This window comes from Eufriesea mexicana, unplaced genomic scaffold, assembly GCF_001483705.2.
Source record: "Eufriesea mexicana isolate 0111107269 unplaced genomic scaffold, ASM148370v2 scaffold1247, whole genome shotgun sequence".
Taxonomy (NCBI): domain Eukaryota; kingdom Metazoa; phylum Arthropoda; class Insecta; order Hymenoptera; family Apidae; genus Eufriesea; species Eufriesea mexicana.
The window spans coordinates 592,988-617,859 of record NW_016909379.1 but is presented as its reverse complement, the minus strand read 5'-3'; the positions used below and the strand labels follow the sequence as shown (position 1 = coordinate 617,859).

Here is a 24,872-nt window from a genome sequence, read left to right as displayed (position 1 = left end):
TTTAGATACTTTTTATTCACTTTGAAAGTTTTACATATACACGTTAATTGTTAACGACAAAATAAACAATGACATTAGGACCTGAGTAGATGTCCGTACCACGGACCGTTGCGAGAAAAAGATGTTTCATAATACATATCACGTAATAATTATCATTATAATGACCATATATATATATGTACAATATTTATAGACATACGATAAATGATTCTATTCGAATACATGAGTTATCCTAATAATTCTTGATATCTTTTATCGTGTATCTCCTCGGCTTTCTCTTGTGCTAAACCTCATAAGGAGTTTTTTATTCCCTATTCATTTTCCTTTATATCCTTATCATCTTCAACATCATCTATTTTATAATTTTGTACTTTCTTGGTTCCTTTTTTGTATCTCTCAATGCATTTTATATCCTTTTCTTCATTGCTCTGAAAATATAAATATAAGAGACAGTCGATAAAAATTCCTACTTTCTATAACATAGTTATAATGCAAATAATAAACTAACTCTTTCTCTTTCTTTACAACTTCTAATTCTTCTTGAGTTTTTATTTCGTCGTCATTTTCCCAATCGCCACTACTGAGGCCTCCCTTCCTCTTTTTATTTGCAAGTCCACGTGGTTCAACAGCTGGTTGTGAGCTTCATTTTGGATCAGTTAAATGATCATGAGTTGATTTGCTCTTACCAGTAAACTTCTTATTTAATATTACAGATTCTTCTTCATCTTCCTCTGCTTCTGCACGAAATGATAAAAGATTGATATCTCTGTAACAAAATTTTTCATTGTAAAGAACAATATTATCAGAGCTCAATTCTGCAAACATATATGAACTTTACTTTACTGATGCTGTTTTAGTTTTTTAACTGTACTTTACTCTTTCACTTTCCTGTACTATTATTCTTGGTATAATATCAGAAAATGGATTGTTCAATATTATAGATTTTATCAATCTTGGAGGATAAAGTGGTTTATCATTCTACAAAACAGAGGAAATATTATATTTATATGTATTCTTGATATATATTCTTACAAACATTAAATTTACCTCATCTACAAGTGCTTCTTCGAGTTTAAGCATACTATATATAGATTCACCAGTAACTCTACCAAAGACTGTATGTTTATTCTGCAAATCTGGTGTAGAACTAAGAATAAAGAAGTATTGGGAACCATTGTCATCTTTCCAGTATTTGTCACAGCAATTAAATCTCGTCGACAAAATCGTAAACTTGTACAAAATTCGTCCTAAAACACATATATCGAATAACTATTTTTGAATAAGAAAGGAATTCATTTTATTTTTAAATATAGTCTCACTTTAAATGGTTCTTCATATATTTTACCACCTTCTCCTGTACCTGTGGGATCACCATCTTGTGTTATGAATCCTTTGATAATTCTATGAAATATAGTGTCATCCCAATAACCTTCCATACATAATTGTATGAAATTTCTATATGCCTTTGCAGTTTCTTTTGCCCATAATTCTAACTCAATATCACCAACAGTTGTTTTCATTACAACCTAGTTTGACAAATATATTAGTTTGATTAATGTAAAATACTTATAAAATCAAATTTATTAAAATTTATTATTTATTATTGTAATTCAAATTAGAAATTATTTAATACATTAATATAGAAATTTAGAAAGTAAATATTGTATATCGGTTAAATTTTTAAAAACAGATATACAATCCATTGAAATATTATAAAATGATACTTATTACTTTACCCTTAGTGGCTGGCTCTTGCATATAAATATTAGTCATGTTTGTAAGTCTCCTATAATAGAAAAAATCCTTCATCAATAATGTTTCATATTAAATCTTTAGTTATTTATAAATCAGTCAACCAAATGGTTCTTTTCTCGAATAATCATACCTTTTAACGCTTTATTGGCCCAATGAAGTCCATGATGTGCCACAGCACCATTATAATTGCTTCTTTTGTAGTTTCCAAGTCCCTATAGATATTACTACACATTTGTGCCTTAGTGCAACATTTTTACTGTATATTCAAATTATCTTTAACTTTTATAACTGTTATCAAACGTTCATTCTCCATCCCTCCAATGATCCATATATTTGCATATCAATGCCACACAGGTTTCTTTCTTGATATATATGCTGCCTCTATTCTGCTTCATAATTCCACATAATATGCATTTCCTCTAATTGATACTTTCATTCTAACCTCCTTCTCTCCTGCATACGCCATAGCTCCATCATTCTGAATCATAACACATCGGCAATGATAAGTGACTTTGAACACTGACATTGATATTTATTCAGATCAGGAAGAAAACATACCTTTCAATCTCACTGTATTGTCTATATCTTCTTGATATAAAAGAAGATCATATAAAGTAAGTTCATTCCCTCTTTACCCATCAAATCCATTCCTTTTTGTCAGTCATATCACCACCCGATATTCCTGTCCTGAATATCACGCGATAGTCAAGCTAGAATACAATAGATACATCATACCTCACATATTTGAATTACTGCCTCAAACTTTTGTTGTCATAAAAATCATTCTTGACATCTAGTTGCTCGACACTGGTGATAATCTACGAGTCTGACTTTATTCGCGTACTGCACGTGCCAGTTCATTTAAACAGAATATTGGCTTTCTACAACCAAGTTCTGCTATCACTCATAGAAGATGGAAAAATAATGTCACTCCCGACAATAGTTTTCGCAAGCGAACAGCCGAAAATTGAAAAAAAAAACCATTGACCTAACTAGAGAAAAAACTACTCCACAAAATGTAATCAACAATTTCTTGTCAACAGTCTGTATCTCGGAAATATAAGAGCCAACGGGAAACTAAGCCGTTGCCTATCACACACTCTCACTTCCGGCACTATTTTTCGAAAACGCGCACTGCAATTCGGAAAAAAACCATTGACTCTATCAGAAAGAACTCTAATCCATCGAATTAGGTCAAAAACTTATTATCAGCAGTCTCAATTTCGCTAAAATAAGCCCCGGCGAGAAACTACGCAGCGGCCTATCATACACACCCGCACTTCCGGCACTATTTTTCGAAAACGCGCATGAAAATACTGAAAAAAACAATTGATTCTGTTAGAGAAAATTATATTTTATCGAATTAGGTAAGAAACATCTTAACTGCAATCCCTATTTCGCGAAAATAAGCCCCGACGGTAAACTACGCAGTGGCCTGTCACACACACTCGCACTTCCGGTACTATTTTTCGAAAACGCGCACTGCAATTTGGAATTACTATACTTCAAAAGCGAACCGGCCAAATCAGAAAAAATTTTCCTACTGATTATAAGAGTCTATCCTATCGAGTGAAAATGAAATATACCAATGCAACGTCGAAGTTACGAATATTAAGTAATAACATGAACGACACAGCATGATTCATTATTTCATATATCCACCGTCGAAATCGAAGAAGTATTCTAAAAACTGTTAAGAAACTTCCTATTCCGAGCAATGCTAACCAGTATCCTATTGGACGATCGAATTCTAGAATCTACGATCGATGACACGTGATTATGTCGTTATGTTATTCGCACACAAACCAGTTCATTTCACTAACATCACTTTTTTCCACATGTGGTATATTACCACCGAACAAATATTTACAGCAAGTTATCCTGTTCTTGGTAAAGTTCTCTTAATTTCTATAACTTCTGTTGTGGTCCTTTTGTAAATATCACGACGATCTTGTAGAAGTTCAATGTTCTGAAATAATAACTGATACTGTATATTATCGTGCTTGAATGCTTATTTCGTCTGTTGCAGTAATTAAAACACTGATCAATATTAACACTACTTCACGAAATGTTTTGTTTAGACACTGAAAATTTCACCTTAACGCGTATAAACATTCCAACACATGTTACCGGCATGTTGGTTTCGCGTCGACTGGAAGTGGCTATAATTGGACAAGCTGTGCCTCATTTTCGCGGGAAGATTCAAAAATACAAATATGTTACTGTTATGAAAAAAACAAATTAACAAGTGCCTAATTTCCACTATAGAAAGGTTATAAATTAATTATGAAAATATATTGTATAGTAATATATAATACATATATGTATTAGTTACAAAATTTAATACATGAGCAGTATGACCATCTTTATTGAACATATTTTTAAAAAATTCTATGAGTGCACTATTAATAATGGGTAAAAGCACTCTGAGATGTATAATGTGTATATATGAATGATGTAAATTCGTAAAATTTCTTAAAAATTTCGCTTTTTGTAACTTTAAAATGTTGTTTCAAACACTTATATGTCAAAAACTCTTGTTACAAAGAAGTGAATTGCAGTTTCTATAATGTGTGCATGTAATTCATGAATTAATTGCATAGAAGTTAGTAATTAATGGAAAACCAATGGTATTCTCTGTATGAGTTCATGTCCTCTGTGGAATAATTATTAATAATTAATTAATTAAGGAAAAATTTATAAATGCATAAATTATTGTAAATATATATTTGCTTCTAACAATAGTTAGTATACATTTCATTCAGATAGAAAGGTAATTATACATACTTATTTATTTTATGCTTTTGACCTCTTTAATAATTCTAGTGTTAAACTAAATCATATTCTTCAGCAGTACAAAGATTATGCTATATCATTTATTTAATTACATTGTCAATACAAATCTTAATCTGTAATGTTTGTTGGGTAATTCTTGTAGAGTTTTCTTTTTCTGAAAAGAAATCCGCAAACAAAATTGTCCTATTATTCTCAGATTTCAAAAAATATGTGTTTTTCTAAAAACACATGATTTTTAAGTGTGGTCTTATTCCTGTCCACTTCTCATATACTGTTGTATCTATTGCTTTTGTAGGGCATTTATTTTGCAAACAAGTTGCTAAATACACAGCTTTCACCCGCAACTTCTTTCCTATTCCACTGTCATACAGGACTGCTTGTATCGTATCCAATAATGTTCGATTAAGCCTTTCCATTGACTTGAAATGTGTACAGTGTCATATAATCCATTACAATTCCTTTGTGTGAACACCAATTCTTGAACTCTCAGATGGTATATTTTCCTCCATTATCATATCCAAGTCTGTGTGTTGTTTCACTTTGCTTCTGCTGCTGTAACATACTTTTACAATTTCTGTAGTGCTTCAGTATTTGATTCCATAAGTATATTGTTTCAAAAATAATAAAATCTAAGGTTGTCATCACATACCTATCTCTGTCCCATGTCTCTGACACTACAGGCTCACGTATATCAGAATGTATTATTTCTGGAAACCTTTTCGCTCTTCCCCTTGTCTCTACAAATGAAGGCTACAATTGCTTTCTCTCTTCTAATATCTGTCCTCTCTTTTAACATTTGTCCATCTCTTCTCTACTAATATTTATCCTTCATTGTCATAAACTATTACTTCATTTTTCTTGAAAATAATCTCATCATCAATCCCAGTTATCAGATCTACTGACAATAAATTCTGTCTCTAATGTAGAACATACAAATATTATTTCTTTGCACTGATCCAATTTCCATTCTTATTTCTTCCTATTGTTTAAAATAGTCTACTTTACTAATCACATGGCACTTTGTTCCTGAGTTCAAAATCCATTGTGCTGTTCCATCGCTCTTTGTCAAGAAACATACTTTCTGTTTTTATCTTTATCTCCTATTTTTCCTTCCAAATGATTTTTTCCAAATGATCAGAATACTTACATGTCCCACATGGAGGGCACATTTCTTAAGCCTCTTTTCATCCTGATCCTAAAAGTTTTTTAAAACTTTATTGTAATCATCCACAACTAAAATATTTTATTTCTCTGTTACCTTTATTGTCTTTCCAACATCCATGTGCAAGATATTTAGTTAAGTTGCACTTGAAACATTCTTTTTCCTGAGCTTTGAGAACCACATGTTCATTTTGATCTGCTTTTTTCCTCATGTTCTGATCAATTAGTCAAGCAGTGAAATAATCTATTGTCTTTTAGTCTTATCTTAAAGTAAGCTCTTCAAGAATCACCTTATACATTTTACAGATTAGAGAAAAAACAAAAATTTGTTGGTCAATCTTTTTAAATTACCTCTTTTATTTGATTTCAAATTCACTCTTTTGTTATTATTTATTATTATTTCTCTGATCCTTTATTTTACTTTATTTATTATCTAGGAACCTCATTATCTAATGCACATTTAATTATCTTATTTACTATATAATAATTATATATCTATAATTATATTTATTATCTAATTACAGAAGAAAATAATGAAATCTCCTAAAGTCCTGTTTCCAACTACAAAAAATCATTATATTGTACTATTAATTGCCAAATCGCAGTCTCGATAAACAAGATTCTTCCATACCACCAAAGATAACAAAAACCAATCAACCTAACTAAAATTCGTGTGCCACTCTGTATAACCATTTACCATTTCGAAAAATAATATTCCAAAGCATCAAACGCAATTTTGCAACGCGTTAATTCTACACCAACAACTATACGACTATCATTATCTTTTCATAAAAAGGTTTTTCTTGTTTTATCAAAAACATGCACACCTTCGTGATCGTATGTCAGTTATGCTTTCTTATCTCACATATTGGCTTTCGGAAAAAGGGTGATCTATATCAAACTGATCACGAAGTTCGATGCAAACGAAAATGATACAGTGCAATTTCTAATCAAAGGAAAACCAAAACTATGACCTAAAAAAACATTTATAAACTTTCGATTAAAAATTCGCTATTCCATCTTATCTCTTGCACCATTTGATTTCATGACTTTTCTTTATATATTGACACACATAATAATTATTTAATACGTACGTATAATTTTTCTATATCTGTTTACCTATCTCGTTTTTTTGTTTTATCTACATTTCAGTAATATAATATATATTTGGTAAGAAGATCATGTGACTACTAATCAAATTTTATTTTACAAAGGAGATTAGTTCTACACAATTTTGTGGAAAAGAATATTGGAAAAAATGACTGGAATATTTACGTAAACAAAATACAAATCGATTTATTATATTTATTTATTTCCTAAAGTTAACAAGATCGACAATTTTTGTGGTCAAATTTAAATTTGGTACACAATCTGTTTCAGCTGTAAGAAATACGTGTCCAGAAAATGTATAATACAATGGCAAAACCCATAAATTGTAAATTTATAAAATATCTGCTGTTAATTTCCATATATACCAAGTTACAGGACTACTATTTAATTTCTATTTCCTACTCACGTTTAAAATTAAAATAGAAAAACTATTTATATATAATAAGGAAATACATAATTAATTATCCTATCCTGTATAATAAACCTATTTGTTTCATTATTATCCAAGAATTATTTAAGAACTTCTCATTTTAACTGATCTGCTAAAAATAGTGAAAAATTACTATTTAAATAATCATTATACTAAAAGTAATAAATATAAAAATATTAAAACGAGTATAAAAATACTATCACATAAATTATTGGAATAAAAATTATATATAGGTAATTACACGTAAATCGGTATGTTTAATATTAATTTTGGGTACCTACTCTAATTTCAAAATGGTGAAAAAGGGTTAAAGGAGATGCGACATTGTCAGTAATTTTTTCTTATCTTATATATTAATTTTCGAACAAATTGGGATTGATGGAATGAAATTCGATGGAAATGAAAATGAAGTGTCGTAGTGCCCGTTTTATGGTCTGCAATTTGGAATTATATCTGGACGTTTATCTGGGCAGGTGACTTCTGAGATTGTGACTGATCGGACGCAAAAGATCGAACGTGAGAGAGATTCTCGATACGAGCCTGACTCCCATAAACGAATCAATAACAAATTAGCGTGGACGGTATTTCGTGAGTAGGTGAATGACAAAGTTCTGACAATCGGTGAAGATAAACGAGGAGATTAAAATAGGTGGAAATTCGATATACAGTAGGACCCTGTATATCGTGAGAGATACACCTAGTGACAATAGTTGAAAAATAAAATTTATATGAAAAATTAAAAAATATATAAAATTTATATGAAAATTAAATAAAATAAATTAATGAAAAATAAAAAATAACCATTTGCAAATATCAAATTTTTGTTGAACGTCAATTATCCGAATTAACCGTGATTTTATACTGCATTTTATACTTTTGTCACAGACTTTAAAATATACACTTTATCCTCCTGTAAAGATATTATTATATTTATTTTATACACGTGAAATCCAATTATATAGTATTACTATTTCAAGTGTCAATTTTAGACAAATCGGTTCACATAATCGATTTTTAGTATGATTGGTCTGATAGAAGCAAATTTTGAATTGTGTCATAAATGAGACAAGTAGAAATTAAAAATATGTCAACTATAAATGTTTTTTACGTGGAGAAATATATATCTAATCAGATAAATACAAGATAAAGAGTAAATTGTATATATATAAATTAAATATAGTAATTTATACTATAATATAGCTTTTCTGATATTCTACCCATTATAATGCAATACACATTATCCACATTCAGATAATAGTAGATAATATCCTATATATAATGTCTATATATAATAGAATAATCGGGTCATTTGTTTTATCAAAATTCGCATAATCGACGTTCCACTGTATACATAATTTATGAAATTAGTCAACGATGTTTTTACCCAGTGTAGTGTAATATTTAAATAGTAATAGTAACAGTATAATAATTAAATAGTAAATAATATTGTAAATTTAAAAATATATAATATAATAAATTTAAAAGTAATACAGTGTAATAAATTCCATGGTATTTTCACCTACTATAGTGAGATAAATTTCATAATACTTTTGCCTGATACAGTGTACCAAATTTTACGATATTTTTATCTAATATAGTGGAATAGATTTCATAATATAAATATTTAACACAATGTAACAAATTTAAAATTGATTACCTCATATAGTGTAATAGATTTCATATCTTTACCTAATATAGCATAATAAATATTTTTACCTACTCAAAATTCGCATAATCAACGTTCCACTGTAACCATAATTTACAAAATTGGTCAACGATATTTATACTCGATATGTTATAATAAATATTAAAATATTTTTACCTAGCATGATGTAATAAATTTAAAAGCGATTTCGTGGTATCTTCACCTAGTATAGTGAGATAGATTTCATCGTATTTTCAGTATTCGCAGTACAGTGCAATCAATTTTAAAATCTTTTCGCCTAGTACACAGTGATAAGTTTGAAAATATTTTTACCTAGCATATCGTGATAAATTAAAAGATATTTTTCTAGAAAAATCAGACGCCATGAGAGTCGGTACAGTGCACAGGTATAGTTCTCAAAGGTACAACGAATAAACCAGAATTCTTTCAACACGCAGCTTTTCCCATTAAGATCATCGGATTTTGAGTTTGACTGATTTTCACGAGCATTCGGTATCGTCAGAAGCAATCATACCTCCAGTAGTATGAACGGCCATCGAGCACCATTTGCGGCAAGTGTGTCAAATGTCCGCTCGTACATAAAGCTACACGCAGTAGTGCATATCTGTTATTTCTCTGTCATAGTTTATACACGTGCTATATAAACTATGCGACGTATAGCTAGTGCTGGCTGCTCGTATATCTTTCAGTTCGTTTCCTGACGCGTTCTACACAACGAAGGAAGTGGCACTCGCGTGATATTTCGCGTTGCGATCTTTCCATTTTAATTTCCCCCACGTTCTACGTGTCGGAAGATCGTAGGTGGATAGTTTCATGTGGCTTCTTTTTTTTGAGTTCATCGTGTTCAAGTTTTGTGTAAGCAGAGGACAGGTGTTCTGTGTCAAAGTGTCTGGCTTTGTATCACGTCCTTTTGTCTTTAGTTGTACCCTTCGTGGTTCCTCTTTGGTGTTTCGACCTGTTCCCTGTAAATATGTCTCACGGTGTCACGGTATTTGAAATGATTTTTTGTTGTTTCACGCGTTGGAATTATACTCGTTGTGGATCAGTGGGGTTGATTGTCTGATCGTTCGATTGTTGATGAACTGGTGTAATTAAAATGTCGAATTACTGCAGCACAGGGAAAACGCTGTACGCAATGAGGCCGCTGAATTTGCCAACTACGAAGTATCAGGATACGTTGCTGATCAATGTTAGGTACGTACGGAAAATTTATGGGTATTCTTGTGTATGGGAATTATTTTGGGAGAACGCTTTTGGTGTATGCTATATGTGGTGAAGATTTATTTCAAGGGATTGCGAAAGAATGCAATCTGTGTTATAAAAGGTGATAAAGTATAAAATATAAAGTATAAAGTATAAAATATAAAGAATAAAATATAAAGTTTAAAGTATAAAATATAAAGTATACATTTAGTGTATGATAAAGTATAAAATATACTGTAAAATGGTTTAACTTTTTGACGTATAAATTAGAAGTAAAATAGATCGAAGGTCCGTAGATAATCGAAGAATATTATATTCAGTTCAATCTATTTATTTTATTAAATCAAAATAGGAAAAATAGAAGTATTTCGTTATTAAATTATTATTATACAAGAATATTTTATCACTAAAGTACTATTAAATAATTAATAGTATTTTATCACGAAATTATTATTCGATAAAAGTATTGTACTATTAAACTATTATTAAATACAAGTAATATTTAATAAAAGCTTTGTATAGTAAAAAGTCTCATCTATCTATTTATCTTATTAAATAAATACGATTTTATTATTATCAAATTATTAGTACATAGAAGTATTTCGTTATTAAATTATTACTAAATCAGAGTTTTCTATCACTAAGCTACTATTAAATAATTAATAGTACTTTACCAATAAATTATTGTTCACTAAAAGTATTTTACTATTAAATTATCATTAAATAAAAGTACAATTTAATAGGAGTTTTATACAATAAAAAGTCTCATTTATCTATTTATTGTACTAAATTAAATTATTAAATAAATATGATTTTATTACTAAAGTACTATTAAACTATTAATAGCATTTTACTATTAAATTATTATTCAATAAAAGTATTTTACTATTAAATTATCATTAAATAAAATTAATAAGAGCTTTGTACAGCAAAAAATCTCATAAATTGTCATAAAAGTATACTGTGGCTAGAAATAGGAATTAAACGTAAAAGAAATCAATTTCTTAACATATCTCTTAACATTTTTAATTTAAATTAATTAATTTAATTTTTTCATGACCATATTTATAATTTATTCTAATTATTAAAGATAACCCTAAAATAGCTTCTCCAACTGAATAAATTAAATATGTTAAAAAGGTTTCATAACGAAAGAAGTTCCAAAAAATATAATATACTTAAAACTAATTGATTATCTAGATAACTAATTGTTTATCTACATCTTAAATTCCTCTTAACGTTTCCATCCGTCATATTTCTCTCTCTATTTACCACATTAAATAGTTATATTTAATAACTTATATTTAAGTTATACTTATTTCGATACATGACAATTGAAGATGTCAATAACACGACTTCAAACTTTCCTATAACGCTATATGGAAGAATCGAGGATAAATCGTTTCTCTGTCTGGGATTTTTACATCTGCTAACAGTTCCTTCTATTGAATCAGACTTCCCAATGGTCGTTCAAGCGGACGTTTATTGAGTTCCCTAGAACTGTCTATAAAACGCCCTCCACCCTTTTCCCTTGATGCATGATAAAACTCTGAAATAACGAGTTTATCTTCTGTTCACCATGCGATCCTGTGGTGTGCACACCGTTGATCGCGACGCTCCACGTAGAAGGTTTAGAGATCATATAGATCATCATCGCGATCGAGCAATCAACGAGAATCCGTCATGCTTCGATTAATTTTCCTTCTCCTTAATTTTATTTACCTGCGTGTTCGATTATTTTACCTGTTACGTGTCCCAGTGTCGTTTGTTCTTACCGAGTGAATTGAAATTTCGCGCCATTTCATCGGCCATTTTCGGCCAGCTTTAATAGTATAGTGTACAGGGTGAATCGTTACAGATTAATGGTACTAGTAGGATTTTGGTGATTTCCAATCAATTTACTGATTCTTAATGGACGATTTATTGAAGCTCAAAGTGCTTGAAGAATTTAAGGAATAAAAGACCGTTAATCGATGATACGTATAATTGGCGCGAAATATTGAATTTTTAAATGTCTTTCGATGAATTTTATTGGAATGTTTCTTTGGAAAGGAACGTGGTTTGTATTGAATGGTTGAAATTGAGTGATGAAGTATTTTATTAATACAGTTTTGTTTACCTTTTACGTGTTTTGATTGGTATGAAGATGGAAAATCTGACGATTTGTGATTATCTTGATTATCGGATACAATGTAAGCAAACGTAAATAAACGAGTAATGTTAACAAATGCTGTCGGATAATATCGATTGTTAGACACAGTACTCTCTGTTTACGTAGTATAGTTGTAGAGACATTTCTTGCGAACGAAATGATTTATGATGTGTTTGTGGAAATCCTTCTGAAAGTATTAAAATAGAAGATTGGAGAACAGAAAATGGAATATGATTATGTTATCAATGAGTATATAAATTTAAATTAATTAATATTATAATTTATCAGGTATTATTGGGTAGCATTAAATTTTCAATAATTCGCAAAATGAAAATCATTAATCTTACGATTTTTCGTAGACAAAATTAAATGATGAAAAATAATTATATATTATGATAAATTAAATATTACCTTCCACGACTAAAAATTATTGTGAAGTAGGTACAACTTGATTCAATTATATAATGTATAGCAACTCCAATATGCCAAGTTTCCAAAAGTGTGTAATACAAATTAATTATAAAATAAATATTATTAATTAATTTCTGATTTTCACTTTTCCTAATATTATATTCTAATCTTTTATTCCTCTACTACATAAACTCAAGTATACAGAAATTATGCAAAGTCCTAATCTGTAATGCTTCACCCTAAATTTTGTATAAGGTATTCTGTACATCAACACTGTGAAATGATTCTATGTTAGCAAAGAAGCTAAAAACATAAAATAAAATACTCTCATACAAAGCTTTGTTCAAGAAAATTCTGTTTAGACATTCCCAATTTACCAAAAATTCTATAAACTTATATTTATTGCATTAAATATTAATAATTAATTTTATTCCTCAAAAAGTTTCTAAAAATTATTTTATTATATTTATATATTTATATTATTATTTTATTATAATAAATACAAAATTTCACCATTTTTATTAAATTTATAGACAATATCTAGATAAGTTTATTTCCTAGTTTATTTCATCAAACGTCAAAATATTTATTCCTTCTAATTGCTTGATACTCGTATATGATGGATCTATATAATCGACTTATACATATGTACATATTTACAAAATCTATATTACACTACAAATAATATCATTGAAATTTTTAGGTCGCCCAAAAGCAGTTCACAGTTTGGCAAGCTGGACAATTTGAAAACGGAAATAGAAGCTATCGGAAGTAAATTGAAATATTGTTTGTGTATCGATAATACATATAGTCGAGGTCAGTTTAAATTGAACAAGTTTAAACCGAATGTTTAGTGTCGGAACCGGCACCTGCCAATAGTGCCTTCAATCCAGAGACTGACAGCCTGCACGCGTCCATGAGGCCCATCATCGTGTTGGCCCAATGCTTTTCCTTGTTTCCTGTATCCGGTGTTAATACTCCTGATGCGTCCTATCTGAGGTAATTTCTTCCTTATTGATAAGGTAGTACGGATGAAACTAACTATAGATTGTTCTAGAGGCACAGTAGTATTATTATACAGTAGTATTGTTATACAGTAGTATTGTAATACAGTAGTCTTATTATACAGTAGTATTGTTACACAGTAGTATTATTATAGAGTGGTATTATTATACAGTAGTATTATTATACTATTTGTTTGTTTTTAGTTACAAAAAGAGGAAGAAGATTGTCATCGATTATAATATCTTTTTCTAATTTAATCTCCAATTCGGAGACTAATAATTATTGGTTTTTGATATAGTTTAGTAACAGATGACAGTGAAAATAAGTGGTTTTCAAAAAATTTGGTAATCTATCGATTATAATTTCTTTTTCTAATTTTATCTCAAATTCGGAGACTAATAATTATTAGTTTTCGATATAGTTTAGTAATAAATGACAGTGAAAATAGATAGTTTTAAAAAAATTTGGTAATCTAAGATCTACGATTATCTTCCAGATTATTGATAACATATTACAGATCTATGGATCATTGTTTTGGAAGATAGTTGAATTATTTCTCTATGTTAAATAAATACTAATTAATTATAATTAATATGCTTAATATCTTTTGGCGAATTTAAAAAATTCTGATTAATTATTTTCATTCAGATTAATTTATTGTTATTCGAAATAACTTGTTTAAAATATTAAATATTAAGCATTTGTTTTAAATATATTTGTTTAAAGTACATTTTCTACGTTTAGGTTCACTTGGCGCAGTCCGAAGTTTATATATTGTGCAATTTCCTTTCTTGCCTCGTCAATGATGACCATTTGCAACATTTTGAGGCTAACATACTGCAAAATAAATTCCACAAAAATGAGTAAGGAGACGATCATATTTTCTTAATTTAATACGTACACTAACAGTCAAAATTTTGGGATCACTTTTAGTATTCGCGATTTTTGCACAGCAATGGCAAATAATAATTGTTTTCATTCGCCATTTCTAAAATAGAAAATTTCATAAAATAGAAAATAGAAAATTTCTAAATCTGAAATAGATTTTGTACGTTTGCAATTCGCGAACTGCGGAAGATTCTTCTTTGTAATTTCCAAATTATTTTTAAAAATTTCTTAAGGATGACGATACTCAAATTTTGGAAGAAAGATAGAAGTAAAATTCGGTAGAAAAATATTACGTTCCTTTAAATATACAATTGAATCACATTGTAAATTCGAGTACAACAGGTGGGTTAAATTGTCGAATTATCATTGGTGCTCATAAATAATACGGTTTATCGTTTATTTACACAAGCCACGTTCGTTTTCAATGGAACGAATTTGATCGCCTCCTTCCTGTTCCTAAAATTGGCTATGCAATGGCCATCTTTGATGTTAACCTGGGAGAAAGTCGAGAAAGAGCTTTCACATAGACATAGAAAAATTTCGAAAACTAGTTTATCCACGAAGTTCAAGATTGTGACTGTGGTGGTGATGACGTTTGCATTGAGTGAGTGTTACTTTTATTATTGTATTGCTTGTATTGTAATTTTATCAATAGAAATATTTTTATTAATATTATTATAATAGTACTAGTATAATAGTATAATTACAATATTTGTATTATTACTCTAATTAAGGAAATATATAGATATATTATTTAATATTTTTATTGTTATATAGTATTAATTCCTATTAATCTTATAATATAAATTTTATAATAAGTGTGGAAAGATATAGTAATTACAATAATTATTGGATTAATAACATTTGAAGTGAAACAAAAATAATAGACTATTAGAATAATTCTGTTTTTAGTTATAATAATTGGAGCACAGAGAATGATAAAAATAATTGTTTTAAAAATAATAATTGCATTATAGAATAATTATAATAATTCTGTTACACTTGCTTCTTGACAAGACTAACGAGATACAAAAATTTTGTTGCTCTCAGCCAATAATTATTTTAATTCCTTTACGACTGCATCGTGTTAAGAATGTTTTATTTAAAATATATTCTAATATTCCAATATATATATTTTCGTAACATGTGATTTTTAAAAAGGTTTGAAGAAATTTTACAAAGTCCAAATATTTTTAATATATTTTTTCAGTCGAACACAGTTTTTCGATACTCCACGGTTACATGAAAGCTAAAGAGTGTGCTGAACATCGAGGGGACACGAATATCATTGGCGTATATTTTCAGCTGCAATTTCCACAGGTAAAGGATTTGTCGTCGAATATTTTGTTGGCAGATTAAAATTTGGAGAGCTTTTGGAAAATGAATTTACCCGTTCTATCATATTATACCAGATATTCGAGTACACGACTGAGTACAGTTTATGGAAAGGGATATTAGTGGACGTCATTAACATCCTCAGTACCTTCTCGTGGAATTTTGTCGACTTGTTCCTTATTCTTATTAGCATCGCTTTGACGGACCAATTTCGACAACTGAATAGTCGCTTGTATTCCATAAGAGGCAAGGTAAGCAACTTTAAACGCTTTTCTATAAAAATAAATATAACTTATTGCACAACATTATTCGTTAAAAAATATATTAATATTTAAAATAAATATATCTATATACATATAAAAAATATATAAAAATATACACTGTGAACAAACATATATATATTTTTATATTTATACATATTTATATGATGATATTTATATTTATATATATTTTAATATATATTTATATTTATATTTTTGGTATATTTTATTTACAAAATTGTATTGTTAGAGAATTTTAATATTAACATTTCGGACATTAAAAATTCAAATATTATTATTCTTACAAGAAAAAGATTTCATTTAGAGATACTATTATAGATAGCACAACTTGTGAAGCGTATAGTAATGAGGGGAACGTGTACAGATTTCATTCTAGTGAGCTATTAATGTATACTCTATCATTTCAAGTACATGCAATTATCTTAAAATATTAAAATGACGAAATTAATAAATTCTAACGTATACAATTATTAAACAATTATCCTAAAATTTATAATTTTGCAAAATTCGCATTACTATTATAGTACATTGCTATAACGTAATTTATTTAATTTATTTGATTGAATTACTTTATTGAATCATTAAACATTATTTTGAATCTGTATAAATTTGAATGAATTTGAATTTAGAAAGTTTAATTTATTCTCTTAAATCATTAACCCTTTGCACTCAAAAATTTTTTCACTGTAAAGATATAACAATTCGGAGCTTCTCTTATATTTTTTAAGCTCGGTATCACCCATATCACTTATGCTAAAATAAAGATTTAAGCTAGGGAGAAAAAGTAACTATTTCCTCCATTTTTGCTACACAGCTGTTCGAATAATCGTTAACGTAATAATATATGAAATATCATCGTTTCTAATGACGAATATTGGTCGTTAGCATCATTTCGTTGTTAAGGCAATGCCGGAATGGTGGTGGGCCGAGGCAAGGAGCGACTACAACCACTTGGCATCCTTGACGAGGCAACTGGACACCCATATCTCGATTATGGTTCTCCTTTCTTTCGCCACCGATCTGTATTTCATCTGCATACAACTACTGTTCTCTTTCAAGTATACAGGACAGAACGTAATTTTATTTGTGCATGTCCTCTCGATTCACTCTTGCATATAGATCTGTCTTAACTGTAATTTATTTTTCCAACGTCTTTTGTGTCTTCCAACGTTGTATCTTCCTATTCTTTGTTAACTTCCAAGTGATCGTACAATTTTATTGCAGTAGGTCTCTGGATATTCTTTCTTGAAAAATTCGAAATCAGAAGAAATGGGATTTAAAATTAGAATCTTAAAAATTGGAAATTTTGGTCGAAGATTTTTTAATTTTTATTATTTATGGAATTATGTATTTTCTGTAATTTAATAGTCCCTAGTAATTTGCAATAATTTCAACTGGAGATATTTATGTTTCCATAATTTATTGATTAAAGGCACTCATTATAAAAACAATTCGTCTGCAAAAAGGATTAGAAAAGAAAAATAGTTTGATAGAGCAAAAGAAAATATAATATAAAAATTGATATATTTTTGATAATATTATTATGTATTTCCATAATAAAATTCTAACATATTTATAGTATTATTATTTTGTTATTTTATTGATATATTTATTATTCTATTTATTATGATATTATTAAATTTAATAAGATTTAAGGTATATCTTGTGCTTTAAATAAAAAGCTAATATTCTAATGTTCTATTAAAAAAAATCAATATTAATTTAAAGCAATAATTTACAAGTAGAACTTCATTTATCTATACACCTCATTTGCATATCAAAATAATTTGTCACCTATGTTATCAATCTACATAGTCTCTCATATTCTCCAATCTGTTTAAACTTTATAATGTAGGATTAAAAACAATAGTAATTTAAAGTAATCGTTTAGAAATTAAAATCTATATGGATTAATTGCATTAGAATTTGCAGCCTAAATTAGCAACTCGCATAATCTCTCACATTCTTCGACATATGTAAATTTCAGGATTTAATTTATCTAAAAATTTGATCTTTTAGCTTCAACTCCACCCTCCTCTCATTCTACACAATGTTATTAATGTTCTTAATTGTTACTCGCTGTAGGAATGCCACGTAAGCTAATTAAGTAATTATTTCACGTTTGAATAGTCCTATGCAAGACACTAGTGAGATACTATACTTCGGCTTCTCCTTTGGATTCCTATTAACCAGGACGACTGTGGTCTCTCTATGTGCCGCATCGATTCACGATGAGTCCCTACTTCCGGCACCGGTGCTCTACAGCGTCTCCGGAAGCAGTTACTCCACGGAAGTAAGATTTCAATCGCGTTCGATCGTAAAATGTCGGATAAAAAGCTTTCCTTTGAAAACGTACGAAAGATATGAATTTTCAAACTAATAGTTGAGCTATTTGATTGTGTTAAATAGTTAAGTGTTAAATATTAATTTCATATATCTAGTGTAAATAATAAAATTTCATGTTTTATTTATTAATATTATTTTATATTCTATTAACACTAGAACTACTGATCTTTAATGAGTGCCAAACTATAACATGCACAGATTATAGTAATTTCAGCGGTACGATGAATATGAGTGAATATATTGATTACAGTTCTTTCTTGATATGAGTTGATACCAATTTTATTCTTAAAGCAGGTGTATGTGTTCGGTGATTGCAAAAAGGAAAATTCTGGGACCTGTCATTTTGACTGAGTTGGTAGTTCTAGTATTAATAATAATTTAATTGCAAATATTAATAATATTTTAATTTATATTATTGATAATTTAATTGCCAATATTAGTAATATTTTAATTTATATTAATAATAACTTAATTGTCAATATTAATAATATTTTAATTTATATTAATAATAATTTAATTGCCAACATTAATAATATTTTAATTTATATTAATAATAATTTAATTGCCAATATTAATAATATTTTAATTTATATTAATAATAACGTAATTGCCAATATTAATAATATTTTAATTTATATTGATAATAATTTAATAATGTAGCAATTTTAATTTCCTAATAATAATAGTTAACTATTAATCTAAAAATTAATTTGATAATAATGTTTGTCTGATTTTGAGAAGAATTATTTTATTTGTTTAATAGGTAATGAGATTCTTATCGCAAGTAACAACGGACAATATCTGCCTGACTGGAATGAAATTCTTCTCAGTGACCAGGAGCCTCGTATTAACTGTACGTATTGAAGGACACAATTATGGTTCCTCGTTCAAATAATAGTTCACAATTCCTACTAAAAATAATTTCTTTCCGATATTCCGCATAATTTCGTTTTACTGTATACATGTCTAATTATCACAAAATATAGTTAATTACATCAAATTATTCATACGACATGTACTTAATTACACGGTAACAGTACATAATAAATTAAACAAATCATACTTTATCGTTCATAAACAAAATATGTTTCTCCTGGTAACAAAATATACTTCAACCTCTCGACCAAAATTAGCTTCAGCTCCATCCATGTTTCTTTCTAATATTAAAATACTTCTCCTTTTAAAAGACCGAGAACAAATAAACAGCAAAAATAAATCGTTTTACACCTATATGTACGAAAAAAAATGTTTCAAATTAAAGAAACGTATATAAATATATTTCAGGTAGCGGGAACTATAGTCACATACGAATTGGTCCTGGTCCAATTCAACGCTAATCAACAAAATGACGTGACGAATAGTACGGCCGCGTGCGAGGTGAAGTAATCGAGTTTTCAAACATCTTTCGTCGCACAGGAATTTCTTCTCAGTCTTCGTATTTTTGCGCCTGAACATTCCGTTTGCTTTTCAATTTGCCTAATTCTTTTTATAATTTCAATGTAACAGCGCTTATTGTCAAAACTGCTGTATATATGAGCGCGTCTGTATCGTGCTGTCCGAGCTACACTCGCCACAGAAGTGAGTTGACATAACCTAAAAAACATTTCTTCCTGTACGACGGTTATATATTTTTAGAACCGATAGTAGCTTTAAAATAAATATAGCTTTTTTAGACAAACTATAATTGTACAACGAAATGAAAAATTATTAAGTTTTATCGAAATATATTTGTATATTTAACAATAAAAAGCATTATGCGATAGAAGCTTGGTGGACACGGATTCGAATAATTTTTCTTATTTGTATACTAACTTTATAATTCATCTGCATTAATATTCAGTGTTAGATAATAATTTGACAACTGTATAGTAGTTGTTAGTATATTGATATAGAATATTGAGTATATTGCTATTGAATTAAATCTATAAGTACTTATAAGAGTTTGTGCTCTGAGGTAGATAACAATTCGATATCTCTTTTCTCGATAAATTTCTTGACTTAACTTAATTTAACTCGATTTAACCTGGAAATATACTTCAGATCAATATTCTTTTGCAAAATGGAATATTTTCTTATTTCAAGCTTTCGAGCAAATCATTGTACATTTCCTCCTGAGATCATAATTAGAATCTTAGAACAGAAGAGATTGATACTAGCCGTCTTGCCTAATTCGATAGTTCTAATATTGAAATAGATGGCACTGTAGCTTGTCAACGAACTTTCTGCGATGAGTGTACCCTAATGCCTTATAGTCTTGTAAAATAACTCCTTGCTCTATTCTTGACTAAGACCATTTTCTTACTACATAATTATATTTTTAAGTTCATATTTGTGTTTACCTTCAGCACAGCAATATATATATATATATATCAAAATTACAATAAATGTAACATGATATTTAAAATAAATAGCATTCTCGTTTTTTTTACATTTTTTTTTATTGTGATCATTGTTTCTTTAAAAAAAGAAATTCTTACAATACAGACTATTTTTGCATAATGGAATTATAAATTTCATAATCAATTATAGTTTTGCAATAACATGTAAATCGCTGAAAAATAGTGCCTTATAAAATAAACAACGTTATAGTGAGTAGAGTATAATTTGTTAGACAATAAGGAATTCCATTAAATACTAAATATAAATATTATTAATAATATTGCCTTATATTCTTAGTAATATTAAATAATATTGATTGAATAAATAATAAGTAATTTTATTGTTGTTATTATTATTATTATTATTATTACTATTCTTTTACTTACTGTCAATAAAATTGTGTATATATCGAAATAATAATTGATAATAAATAAATTAGTTTTCTAATTTAATTTCAGTTTAATTTTATTTTTCATAGAATTTTCGAACATTTTCGTTTTAAGTTACGTTCATACCGAGGCAAATTATTTAAAGCTGACAATTCGTTTGAACAGGATAGGAATTTTACTATTTAGGATTTTGTATAAAAATTAAATAAAAATTAAACAAAATTATGACATCGGAATTATGATATTACTAAAACTTTTAATTATTTGCTCTACATGTGTTGAAATTCTCTTTAAACAAATATATTCGCAATCGGATAAGAAATATTCTTAACTTTTGCAGCATAAATATTCCTAAGTATGATCAAATCTGCCATAGGACAACAACCTGCATAAGATAAATACACGAAACAGATCGTGTGGAGTTTTCACAATTTACTATAAAAATGTTATAATAAATATTAGAATTTATAAAATACCAGTTATAGAGATAATTCTTGATTAATTGAAATGTGTAATAATAAAGTAATTATTTTAATAAAAAGTGTGAAATATTCCAGAATATAAGCCATTGATCTATGGCTTTTAGTTATAAGAAATAAGACTCGGTCTTTGGAATCTCGAATCGTTGTTTCACGTTGACCAGTTGCTGCTTGTGATGCTTTCGATGTTTAACAAACATAGGACAAGTTTTATTTAATGCAATTGTGTGAATTACACGTCTATCACGAATTAATACCTTACAAGACAAATCACGATTCAATGAATTTCTGTATTTGTATTTTTATTCGTCTTTTACTATACGGGGTGTCCCAAAGTTTCGCACAGAATTTAATAATGAATATAACAAATATGAAATTGAAAATATTGGAAATTATAATAAAAATATATCATGGATTATAGATACGCAATTATTGTATTGCTACAATATTGCAAAATTAAATATAACGTTAAAATATTAATATTATTAATATTATAATACCTGAAACGATTTAATATGGAATACTATAGATAACCATAATGACTTTGGAATACTCTGATATTCAGTATTGCCATTAATTTACGAATATTCTGCAATAACGCTGTTTTCCTTGAAAATATGTAAATACAACTTGCCATTTGCGGTCACTCTGACATATTCGTTTCGACATTTATAATGTTTCAACCTTCATCTCTTTTACCGACATGAGCATTAATCTGTTATCTAAAGTGCCCAAGAATACATTGAGAAACATAAAAACGAGAAATTGTATCATTTTATTATAATGTATTACGTTTTTCGTATTACTATAATTACTATAACAAAATTTAATAAATACCTCAATTATCACAAATGAAAATCCTATCTTATTTACAAAATTATTTTCAAATAATTTGTCGTGTTTTGAATATTGGACACATTCTTTTCTTTTTAATACAACATTTGACGCGAATTCAAGTGGTTTCATTTTGATTTCATATAAATACTAATGCTTTATGATACTTCATTCTTGTATTATTAAAGATTGGTACAACGCTAGTACAGTACATAATACTTTATTGATATTTTTAAATCAATTTTATCATTCTTATCCTTGGCTTAATAATTGAAGTCTACAGGCACCAATTTTTATATTTCTTCGCTTCAACTAACTCTGATTATTAAGAAGAAAATCACTGACTGCGAATATGTTAACAGATTAATGCATTTTATTCATCTCTTTGTATCTAATATGTTATATATCGACACTTGTAATATGGTTCAACACAAATTTTAATCTGTAACATCCATCGGGTGATTCTTATAGAATTTACTTTCTTGAATACGAATCCGTCAGTGAAATTGCTCTATCACACTTAGTTTTCGAAAATTGTTGGTTAAATGCTAAAAATGTACGATTTTTAACTAAAAAGAATTACATAAAAAGTGAGAACGTTAGAATGTTCATTCTTATCTCGAAAGTTAGGTTAGAATATCCAGAGTTTATCAATGTCCATAATTATAGTTATTGGTATTTCTGAAAGATTATAATTGGTTATCGAAGTTCAAAAATAAGCCTCCGAGCCTTTCTACGCAGTACTCTTGCGTTTTTACAGAAAGTTCTTCATTTGTTACGAATTTTCTACACAGCATCATATTCTGTAGGCACGCATGAAGAATAAACCATGGAACAAAATTGTCGAAACAGTTTTCATTTCGATTACATCCAGAAAATATTCATGGATAATGCGAATACGAGAGACGCAACCATTGCTCGCTTGTCTATTCTCGACAGTGCCGTAGCTACGCGTAATCCTAGTACCAAGTGCAATGGAGCAAACATATAACAGTCTACGAGAAGGAAATAAAGATAGAAATAAGTTCAAAGAAGACATTGAAAATTTACAATAGATAGGAATTATTTTAAACCTGGTGCGTAGCTCTCAGCTTGGTATCGTTTTCCAAAAATTATTCATTGGAAAACGATACCAATTACCAGGTCTCACCACGAAAAGGTGGCTACGCATCGAGACCTGGACATGCGCTCTAGTGGCGCAGCCTGCTGGCGCTACCTGTATCAAAGGTACCCTAATCTAACTTGGAGCGAATTAAATTAAAGTGACTCTACTGACACTTTATTATATTTCGTGTCTTACAAAGGGAATTCGCGATTATTCGAAAGACCGACTAGCCTACGAGACGTACTCCCGTGCACAAGACAACTCCGGGCCTCGGCACCCTCCCGATCGGGCCTCGCCCAACCTGCCACTGCCGACCTCGCCATGGCTTACTCAATGATCTAAGGCAGCTAACGAACCAGTGAAACACCCAGAGGCAATCCGAGGGTCCTATGCGAGGCCTAACAGTCGGAATTACGCGCATGCTCCATACCCCGGCTCTATGCAAACATAACCACATAGCCGCCAAGTGCTAGAGGGGCAGGCAGGCACGCTTTTGCAATGATTCCGACTGCAGCGCCCATCGCCCGGTCGTGTGCACGGATTGGCACCCAGGACGACTAAGGTCGACGGACCCCCGTATTACTCCAGATGCCTCACCAGCCCGAGAGCCACCAGAGATCTCGATGCATGACAAGATTGACAGTGGCAGAAATGAGTGTCGGAGACGAGCCGTGAGAATGACTTACGAGGCGCGGAGTTGTCGAGTACACAAGAGTACGTCGCGTAGACTAGTCGGTACTAAAGAACGATCGCGATTATCGCGAGGACAATTATGTTCTATTTGGTAAACGAGAGGGTAAGAGAATAGATATATTTTGCTCCAAGTTAGGTGGGTTACCTTTGAACAGATAACGCGCACATGAAACTTAATCTAGAAATCTAAGTTCTAACTACTTACAACTACTTAAGTTTATACGCAAGCAAAAACTTAAAGTCTACCTTATAAATACTTAAATCTACTTAGATCTAATAATCGCACGCATACCGTATCGTCCAATGATGTCTTGAAAAATCTGAAAAGCTGAAAAGAAACAGGTTAGTAAGTGATTAGTAAAGCATGATAAAAACAAAACAAATATAAACCATTAAAATCAACGAAATACAATAAATAATCCAATGATGAGACATAAACAATCCAACAATGAGA

General features: G+C 29.2%; 1 protein-coding gene across 1 annotated transcript; it reads left to right on the top strand.

The window, feature by feature from the left end:
* Positions 1-13,399: 13,399 nt before the first annotated feature.
* Positions 13,400-19,925, top strand: LOC108547798 (gustatory receptor for sugar taste 64f). The gene is made up of 10 exons (XM_017900467.1): positions 13,400-13,455; positions 13,539-13,683; positions 14,434-14,552; positions 14,987-15,181; positions 15,788-15,897; positions 15,990-16,163; positions 17,097-17,251; positions 18,324-18,486; positions 19,303-19,392; positions 19,824-19,925. Coding segments are annotated over exons 1-10 (1,254 nt in total). The 5' UTR covers positions 13,400-13,454.
* Positions 19,926-24,872: the final 4,947 nt, after the last annotated feature.